General features: G+C 30.1%; 1 protein-coding gene across 1 annotated transcript; it reads right to left on the reverse strand.

The window, feature by feature from the left end:
• Positions 1–1,078: 1,078 nt before the first annotated feature.
• On the reverse strand, positions 1,079–6,854 carry LOC118180594 (uncharacterized). The gene is made up of 2 exons (XM_035349668.2): positions 6,648–6,854; positions 1,079–4,474 (listed from the first exon to the last, which is right to left on the reverse strand). Exons 1-2 carry the CDS (start codon positions 6,801–6,803, stop codon positions 1,796–1,798), a joined length of 2,835 nt encoding a protein of 944 aa, XP_035205559.2. The 5' UTR covers positions 6,804–6,854; the 3' UTR covers positions 1,079–1,795.
• Positions 6,855–11,414: the final 4,560 nt, after the last annotated feature.

An 11,414-nucleotide genomic window follows, 5' to 3' on the forward strand; every position in this document is an offset into this window, starting at 1 on the left:
GCTGATGCTGGTTTGCTTTCTGAAGAATATATATTTTATTAAATATTTTCTTCCTTAACAAAGAGGATAACGCATAATTAAGCAAGTTTACAATTGATTAACACTAAAAATCCTTAAATTAATTTTAATCAATTTTTAACGGCATTTTCTGTTTCTCATAAATACAAATTTACACATAATTGTTTAGTCATTTTCCGCTTTTTTTTCACTTCAGTGTGGGACTGAATTTCTTAACAGATGAGAAACCTGGAGAATAATTTGAAAAATACTATTTTTTAGCATCTATCAATATTTATTCATTGGTAGTTTTAAAATACGGTAGCAAAACATTTCATATATTTAGGCATTTTAAATTAGATCATTATTTGAGAATACATAACTGCATCTTCCCCAATAATAAAAAAAAGAAAAATTGTAAAAATTCAACAAACTTGACACTTGCTAGGAATTCAAAATTCTTATGTTTCATTCTTATTGTTAAATGTTTGTAACACCCCTTTTGTCTAATTATGTGCATATATATTTTTTTTGTAACTTGTAAATTTTTGTTCCTGAAAGCATTTCATTGTAACTTATTTGAGAATTTTTTAGCAAATGATAAATATGAAGTTTATATATGTATTTACTGGAATTTTTATCAGGGTAATCAGTAGGAACTTTTAAAACATCTAAATAGATCAAATGTCCTCAATTCTTAGAATTGAAAGAATAACAAGTTTTATGTATTTTCCTATTAGAAATGAAAATAAATATAGCCTGATTGTTAAGATGTAAAGTAAGATTTAAAATTTTCAAAATAATTCAGATTTTTATTAAAGGAAAGCAACACAATTAGGATGCAAAACATATAAGAAGGATTTTATTTATTTATTTTTTTTGGCCTGAATTTTTTGTACCAGTAAATTTATAACTGGAAGTAATAGGAAATGGCATTGCATACTACAGTGGGAAAAAGGGTGGGATGACTATTTATTTATGTAACTTGATGCTACTTATTTTTTATTACAGTTAAGTCTTTTTAATATCAAAATAGTTTAGTATAACTGCCTTACAGCTGGGAAGGATTAAAAATATTTTTTTACTCAATTTATTTTTGATAAGTTTTCCCCTGTATATGTACAACCACATCATTAGAAATTTTAATTCCAAAGTATTTAATTTTAGTTTTGACAGAATTTAGCATGTATTACAATGAAAATATTGTATAAGAATACAGTGAATTTCCTCCATAAAAATGCATGAATATCTATAAAAATGACTCATATGGAATTGTAGGTAAAAACAAATTGTATTTATTTTCTTCTTACAGTGTAAAATTAATGTAATAAACATGTCTGCTTCAATTAAAATAATATTAAAAAATTGCAAGATACTGATTTCAAAATCTAAACAATAGTAATATTAATTGGCAAAGTATTTTATCTTCAAAAATCAATATTTCTCTAGTTTACAATAAATACACCTATTTTGCACAAAATGATATTATATAAGAGACTTAACAACTTTAGCACTTTACTGTCATAATTAGTTATCTATTACAAATGCTTTTTTTTTTGTGTGTGTGTGTGCATGCATTTTGAAAGAGTTGGTAAAGATTTCACAACACAAATAGAAAAAGCACTATTTTTTTATTTAACATACTATCTACATTCTGCAAAAAATATTCATTTAGATAAAATGAATTACAAATTAAGTCTGAAGATAATAAGAAACAATAGATTAGTGTCACTATCTTATTTTATAAAGTTTACTAACTTATAAACATAGTATATGTCATTTCTGCTGTATGCATAAATTATTTTTTTAATGTTTTCAATTTCCGTTGCTTATTTAAATTGTTACTTAAAAGATTATCATTCAACTTTTTGCAGAAATTATTTAGAAAAATATTCGTTGATGCTTGTATGATGTTTTTCAAAATAATTTGAGGGTCATGAAGTTTAGGACAGTCATTCAACTCTAAAAAAAAATTTTCATGAAGTAAATTTAGAGTAATTTTACACACTGTAACTCGTGGATTTGCCGAAAATAAAAATTTTTGCTCATATTCATCTGAAATAAGTTTCTTAACAACAATAAAATTGTATATAACAGCATGTAAAATATCAGGATGAGGATACATAAGACCTCTATCAAAAACCTTAATCCATGAATGAATATTTTCATCGTTTTCTAAAGCTAACTCCTTATCAATAGTAATATTGGATTTACATACATCACATTTTAACTTTTTTAGCATACTATAACAGCAATATCCAGCTATATAAGTCAAAATAGGTACATCCAATTTTATGTTGTGTATATCACTATCTTCAACTGTTATTTCATCTATGAATGTTTGTACATCAGTGTCATCAAAAGTTTGTTCTTCAGTGTCTTTAAAATCAGATACATGAAGAGGAATATTTACAAATTTTGAAGAATTTATTAGGGTTGGTAATGTACTCTGAAGTCTTAATTTACCCTCTATTTCATAAACCTGTCTGATAGAAATATTATGGTGAGCTCCAGCCAGTTGCCTGTACTTACCAAATCTAGCCTCTAACATATCTGTTTGTATTTTTCCAAGTAAAAGGTATTTAAAACCCAACTCATTTATACAATACCTTGATATCTCAATTAAAGCATACGTTGTATGGTATACTGCAAAGTGAGTTTCTTTGGTTAGGCAACCAGAGGTTAAATTCAAATTTTTCCAACTATCTAGCCAATTCAAAAAGTTATTCATAAAAACATATTTTTCATCATTTTCTGCCACAGTGAAAGGTGTTTCAAATACATTATTTTTATGAACCCCTTTAAAAATAGATTTCACATTTACAATTGACCACCATGTGTTTATTATTTTAATAAAGTTTCCAGTTTCTTGGAAATTTATTATTTCTTTCTGCTGCCCAAAAGAAAATAATGCTTCAACAACATTATCATTAAAAATCTGCAATGCAAGCTTTACACTTTGTTTTTCTAAGTTAGTTGGATATAGAGCTTTTATTGTCAGACCATAAGCATACTTTAATAACTTACCAGTTTCAGATTCATGTAATTTTTTAATACAAGAAAAAGATGCAGTTTCAATATGTGAAGCATCATCAAAACTTGGGAAAAACATACTCTGATTATTATTTTTTTGATTTATCCAGTTATTTCTAATGCATTTTAAAATATGCACTGTATCAATAATAAAAAACATTGGCCTAGATTTGTCAACAGGGTTTTGATAAACAATACTAACTTTAGGTGGTTCGGAAAACAGAGACATAGCCTTTTTATTAATCGAATTATTGTCAGTGACAATAGCAATAATTTTAAACCCAATATTTTCTAATCCCACAATTTTTTTAATATAAATATACAAATTATCCGCACTAAGTGTTTTCACCGGCAAAATATGTACAACATCCTTATAAACAGATAATAGGCTGTGAATCATGAAAACATATGCACTAGATGCAGCATTTTTGCAATTATATGCCATTCCACACAAATTACCACCTTTATAATCAAATGCTTGATTTAGATGAATTTCATCAATCATTAAAATAACAAGCAGATCTTTTTCTGATAGTTCTTGAAATTTAAATTTTATGTAGCTTAGGAACTTTTGGTTGTATTGTTCATTTATTGGATATATATTAAAATCTGAAAAAATTTTCTGAATGGTCCGTGGATGAGGCATAATAATATTTTCTGAATTTCGAATAAAATTATATGCATGTGGTGAAATTGTGTGAAGTAAAGTGGAAAATATTAGAAAGTCTGCAGAATACCTATATTGTTGTTTTTCTGAATTCAAGTTTGATAGTTGCTCAACGAGAAAATTTATTTCATTGTTTTTATGTGGAATTTTCTCTTTTAAAATTGTCATTAATTCATTTACAATTTGTAAATAATTTTGAATACTGTCTTCAGACGAATCATTTGAGGCAAATAGGTCTAATTTCTCTAAAATACTTAAAAGATCTTTAAGGTTGTTAATTTTTGATGGGATTACATATTGCTTCAGTGATTTAATAGGTATATTTCTAATTGCTACAGATATATTCAAATTACAATCAATCAATAATGATTTTAGAATTCTTGGATGATTGTCATTAGAAATATTAAGAATCATAGTATGTATAGGCCTGTGTATAACTATCCAGTTATCTGGTAAATTCACAGTATTAAAACAAATTTTTAGTTCATCTAAATTATAAAACATTTGTTTTCGTTCATACTCTTCCTTTTCAGCTAAGCTACAGGCTAAGGCTTTTTCGAGTGCATCTTGTTCTCTTTTGAGTCTTTTATGCTCTGGTGATTCCCTTGATGAAACACTGGAACTAAGATGACTCGGACCATCAGGAAACAGACTTGGAATTGCACCATTCTTTAAACGAGGATATGACAATGGTATAATGATCTTCTTTCCAGTTTTCTCATCAAAGAATTCAGTTTGCCTCAGAACATCCTCTTGCTTGAAGTGAAGTTCACACACCTTTTAATATGAAAAAGAACAAATAAATAAACATGTATCAAAAGGTTAAAAAATTATAAAATCGTAAGCATTCGCCATCCTTTAAATACATGCACAGTCTAATAAGGGTTTTATTGTATTTTTATTTAATCATGGCAAAGCACTCAAGAGCTATCTGCTTAAGGGAAGGGTTACCGTTGTGGAAAACGTTCATCATTTAATTTCTTTAAAAATAATACAGGGCGATAATGTTTGGATGGTAACAATTTGAAGAGATATAGCCATTTAAAGTGCACAACGCAAAAAAGTGATGCAGCCATTTAGAGTGAATAATGCAAAATCTTAAAACAAAACTATTAACTCTTTTGGGCTAAAAAGAGCCATGGATGCTGTCATAAAGTTTTGAAAAGTGCAAATAATTAGCACATGTTTGTTGTCATATGTCAAATGCATATAACATAAGTAATATTTAATTGATACATCCTCAGGTAACATACAATTGCTCATGTATATATAATTGCTACATCCTAAATATTTCTTTCTTCAGTTATTTGAAAACAACACTTGGTTATGGAATTACATTCAAAATGGTGATAATACAGTTATAAAAAGAATAAGATTAACCATCAGTTGATGGATAAGAATAAGATTAACCACATTCATTCGTACCATTCAAATATAAAGTTACTGGCTCTTTTTCTAAACATTTTTACAAATGATATGTTCACAACCAGAAGTACAAATTTACTTGTGTGCCTATGAATGTTTACATTTAAGAGCATAAAACATCATTAGTCATTAAAAAAATTCATTTTTCTTGAATTATTGAAAACATGTATAAGTGCTAAAATATGATACACAAAGAAAAAAACAAGAATTTGTATATTTAACAGTTTATTTGCAGTAATTAAATATTTTAGGCTATTCTTATGTAATTTTGGAGTGAAATATTCACATTCATCAATCGTGTTTGACATTATATTACTGTGGAAGGCTCACTAGATTGCTTATTTTCCATATAATTTTCTTAACTTTTTCAAAAATTTTAAAAGTTATATAACTTATTAATACAATGAAACATTTTCATATTCCACTGCAACAAGTATAAATAAACAAAACCCCTTATATAAGTGTTTTTAGATAAGAAATTAATGTAAATTTCAAGCCCACAAGAACTTACTGCCAGTAGCAAGTGAACCACTGTAACAAGGTAGGTGTTATTGGCATAAGAAACTCGTACTTTTATAGATGTGTGTGTGCATGAAAAAATTTAATAGGCTAATTAGGATTTATGCTTACATGTAATGAAAACTAGTAAGCTTACAATCTTAGGCAATATTATTTGAACAAGACAGTTTAATTTAAACACCTTGTAACTTATTCCAGAAATTAAAATAATTACTGTCAAAACTAGTCCATTTATACGATTGTTTTCTTTTACATATATTTCATAATTTTTTTAAGGATTTTAGAATTAATAAAGTTTAGAACATTGCATAATTAGCATTAATTTCCTGTTCACATGAGTTACGAGCAAAATGCATTCTCAAATGCTCCTAGCATATAATAAAGGGGCATTGCATACATTCAGTTTTAAAAAGAAAAAAAAAAAAATAAAAATAAAATAGGTGGAACGAGACTTATCTAAATCAAAAGAAATAGTATACCCAAACAGTTAAATACTTATATCTAAAACAACTTTAAATTAACGGCTTTAAAATTACGACTTGAAGCATTTTATATTTATCTACTTAAAGTTATAATATGAACTTTATAAGGTTGGTGGATTTTCTATTGACTAGTTATTGAGAAAAGGGTCCATTTTATAATCACTTTAAAATTCAGTATAAGCTCTGTATAACATAAATTCCTGAAAGATTAATCAATCCCAAATCAATGCGCGTGTTATAAAGATCCCGACGCCGAAAATATAAATTACTGAAAGAATTCATTAATAATACTCATTCATAATGGGATAAGAGAAATTTCTGCCTAGTAAATAAATATATAACTATGCTTGTATAGAAAGTAATTAAAACTTCGTTTTATTTTCTATGGTTGAATGCAATGGAACTTTAGTAAATTATTTCCCTTGCATTGAGAATTTTTTGTTTTCGCATTTTCAAGTCATGTTTCTTTCAATGACATTAATCTTTCAGGAATTTTCTAATTTAAAAATGAAATGCATGCTTACCTTTGAATGTTTCGTAGGCTTGAATCCATCTTTTCGTTTGCAGTTCCAAATCCATTGTTTTCTCAGTTGTTCTTCCGTAGGAAAACTAAATACAGCCACCTTCGGGCCATTCTTATAATTTCCTTTGCATGTTGCAACACAGCATTTATGTGGCATAATAAAAAATAAATAAAGTAATTTAAATGAAAAATGTTCTATTAGAGCACACTACACCGAAGTATATTCTTTCATTCTTTGCCACGAGGAAGATGGTAGGAATGACGACTTAGATGACGTCAGACCGTTCAAGCAACCCTAGAGGCTTGGCTTCGTATATAGGAGGTACTGACATAGCAGAGGAAAAAATAGAATAAAAAAAGGAATTGGATATAAATCAGGGTAAAATCCTAGTAAACGGTGCAGCCTTGGCGCGATTTTGAAAATTATCGCCAACACCAAAAATGACCCAAAGAACGTCTATGTATATATTATACACTATCACTACATAGTACATACTATATAACTATGTATAACTATATACATTCTTTGAATGACCCGTTTACTACTCATCGTATATGTTTCGTTTTTACTGCTCATCATAAAGTCGCCAAAAGTAGCCAAATCCCATATGCACCGGATACTAGGATTAAGCCTAAATCAGATACGAGAATGTTTTTATTAGCACGCAGCGATTTAAAGAGCCCACCTCTGTTTACGCTTTCCATCCGCCCCTCCACCCTCGAACAGCTGATGAGTAAAATACCAAAGGCAAGCAGAATATATCAAACTCAAGGTCAGGAACCTAAAACTGTGTTCATTTCAAAAGATGACACAGGATGCCATCTAGTGGCCTTCAGAAAAACGTTCCACCTTAAAATGCGTATACGCATCACCCGTCCTCTGAATGCGATCTTTACTGATGCGTGGATGGCACGCCCGGCTGTAAGAGACGTTCTTAGGGAATGCGTATATGGGACGCTCGTCCTGAAAGAGTTAAGCATTCCCCATATCACTTATCATTTCGGTATACCATTTTTCGAAAGCCTGGGAAAAATCTTCTAATGAATGACTTTAAAAGATAAGAATACTGCACAATGTCATCTTTCAGGTTTCTTTGGTAAGAAAAGGGGGGGGGCGCGTGATACGGCGAATATGCTTAAAAATTAAAAAGTGTAGTTTTATATTATAAGTGCACATTATACGCCGGAATATACCGTATACCGTAAGTCGCGCTTTCGAGACATGAAAAACGCCAGTTTCGTTAATCGGATAGGTAGAATTGAAATTACAGAACTATCCCATATTTTTGGTGACGTGTATACATATTCCGTTTCATTATATAAGTACAATATTTACCTATAGTTGTTAGCAAAATTTCAATTTCTTTCATTGAAATTATGGTAGACCTATAGTATAGTGACAATTTAGTGTCTAGTATAAAGAGCAGCAGGATCAATAACTTAAGTGAGTCCCTATAGTCGAATGCGCATGCGACTTAAAAAAATATAAATCCTGTTATATCTATATTATTATTTTAACAATTATTGTACGAAGCTGAATTTTCTTAAGGTTGAGGAAAAAAGAGAGAGAGAGAAGTGAAAAACTTCACATTCAAACTTTTATTTAAAAGTTAACTATGGTACTTTGTCGTTCATTCGATGACCAAAAGGATGAGACTGTTTTTTCAGCAATTTTTACTTGTTTGTATGAAGTAAAGGAGGTATTGTAATCGCGAAAATTTTCTGGTATCATATTCCAACGAAAATATACATTTTGACCGCTATCGAACGCTATTTTAAAGGTGTTTTTGCGTGCCATGTGTAAAAAATGGATTCAAAAGAGATTTTTTCGTATGTATCTGTATGTACGTATGTATCTCGCATAACTCAAAAAGGAGTAGCTCTAGAACGTTGAAATTTTGTATATAGGGACTGCTTCTGTGGAAAGGCACGACTAGAGTGCCAAGTGATTGTGGCCACAAATATCAGTTGCAAATAAAAATGGAATTAAAACTGCCTCGACTGCCAAGTTCTTTAGATATTACCAAGTTAGCATTACTAGCATACTACGCAATCAAATTCTTCTTCAGTATGGGTCTAATCACGCATCTACAGTGTTCTGCTCCGGCTTTTCCTTGTTTTGCTCTTATTATGACAATTAAGCCGGCAGGATAGTTTCCTGCAGCCTGAAACCTCAATGGAAAATTTAATTCAGCTCTTCAAATCATCGTTTTGTGATAAATCCAAGATAATGTGAAAGAAGTGAATCATCAAATTTGTTTTTTCAGTGTTTAAAAAATAACACATCATTCTTCTGCTGTGGTGCAAGTGCTTCAAAAAAAGGATTTTCTAGTACTTTCTCGAAATCAAAAAGAGATATTTATTAAATGCTTTAATGCACGCGCTCTTGTATTTTCAATTTTCCGGCTTAGCTTTCTTTTAATATTCGTCACGCGCTGCACTGCGCGGGAAATAAAACCATTTAATTTATAATTGAACTAACATTAGCTTTTTAAATACCAAATTCGTAACACTTGGAAGTCTGATTTTTATATTTACTTTGTAATATTATTCGGTATTCTTTTGTTTTTATTTATGCATATTTATATTTATATCTTGTGCGTATTGTAGGTATTTGTTCACCATTTGAGACCTATTGATTCAAAATTACCTTGATAACATAGATTCAGTTAGACAGCTTTTAGGCTTGAATTTATGGGGCGTGAACCTCTTCAAAATTTAAATTAAAAAAACTTATTATATCTCAAATAAGTTACTTTCTAAAATATTTCGAAACTTTCAACTATGTTCGATTTGGGGTAAAGCGTCAGCCTAGGCACCCAGGTGTATCAAACACTGTTCCACAACAAGAACATCAGACAAAAATAGATTTTCATACATATTTTGGAACACAGAAGCAGCCAAAAGTAGATATCCACACACAATTCGAGACATCATCAGGGGGGAAAAAAAAGAGAGTAAGAGAAATATCCATACACAACTGCTTAAAAAGCAAACAGCGGTAAGTTACAACGCACAGTGAAGCTGCAGATAAAAGTACTAAATATTTCGAGTAAATCGCCAGCGTTACGAAATAATCATGTAGACCTAAATAACGGTATCTTTCTAACCACAACGATCCACTCTCGAAATAACCAAGAAACCCCAGCTGAAACACATCCTCGTAAGACTTCAACAATTACCCAGCAGGGAGAAAAGTAAACAAAATCCCAGCTTTTTGTATGCAAAAAATCCTGAATACTCAAGTTAAGCTTTAGAAAGGTACTCATATTTACAGAACAAGCAATCATTTTTGTGTGGGAGATAAAATTTCTAAATCTATGTACTGAAATTTATAACAAAAATAAATGAATAAGCAACAGAAAAATTCACTTCATCTTCGTACGCATTCCTAATTTCAAGGATAAATAAATTCTCCTGTTCTCTTTCTTGCATAAAGTACTGAAGTTCAATGAACTGTGGTCTCTATCAAGTGGAAGGCATGAGGAAATATAAACAAAGCTCCAACAGCGCGCGTACGGACATTATGCAAAAAGGAACTCCGCACACAAAAAGTTAAAAAACATACTAAGATCATACATGATGGGGCAGTAAAAGCTAATATAAATGAAGGAGAAGGAAGAGAAACATCGAACCCTGATCATAGGATTTCAGATTATATCCGTAAAAGCATATTGTTGCGTGCGTACGGGTTCGTTACGAAATGAATACACAAGTCCGATGAAAAATGAACAAAAATTTATTATTATCACAACAAAAATGCTTAAGAGCGTTTAATACCCCTTTCTCATGTCGATTTTTAATAACAGATGGCGCTACAAACGTTGAGCGATAAAGACTCAAATCTGTAAGACTACCTATAGCCTGGTTACTATGGCAACGAAGCTTCCCTTCCACTGTACTCGTTTGGCGGGAAAGTGAGTAAGCCATAAAACACTTCCCCTCAGTTGAACAAAAGACCTGCTGTCATTTCTTCCGTCTGTGACTCAGACTGCAGGGTATGTTTTGAACAGGAATAGAACTTTTTCACTTTTGTGTTGAATGAAAGATATCTGTGAGATACGTGCAGCAGTCGCTATTTCTTTTCGAAAAATTTGTTCATCACGCTTTTCAATGTTGCGTAATGTTTCATAATTTGCCGTTATTCTGCGGAAGTAAACAGTTTTTAAAAATACTAGATTTTTAAGCATTTCGGTAATTTCATCGCGACATAAAAATTATATATAAATGATTTTATACTTGATGATATGTGTATACATATATAGCATGCACATAATATTTCATTTACTCATCCATCCATAATATTTCATAAATTACCATCCATAATATTCCATAAATATGTGTTAGCACTTTCCAGAGCTTTATATATATTTTTTACTTGTATTATAAAATCGTATAACACTCCTAACTATTATTTTTTTACTTCAAAAGTGGATAAATCATTATGAAATTTTTCTAGTACACGGAGAAATGGTCTATGTATCCATACACATAAACGTAGTAAAAGATACCATTCTTGATTGAATAGCTTTGCAGCAATATCAAGATGCAACGAAAATTCGAAATCAATTAATAACATGCATTTTATTACAAAAACACTAGCAGGACGTATTATTTGCACAAAAAACTTAGTGTGGAAAAAATTTGCGGCACATTATCTGAGATCCGCTTTGAATAAAAACTACATAAAGTTTTATAATGAACAATCAGTTTCAAGATTTCACTTGATACTGAAATGCATAAAATCAAATTGCGTTTCTATGTTTCA

The sequence above is a fragment of the Stegodyphus dumicola genome, chromosome 1, assembly GCF_044657685.1.
Source record: "Stegodyphus dumicola isolate Sdum_Otavi_A_Nest chromosome 1, ASM4465768v1".
NCBI classification, from domain to species: Eukaryota; Metazoa; Arthropoda; class Arachnida; order Araneae; family Eresidae; genus Stegodyphus; species Stegodyphus dumicola.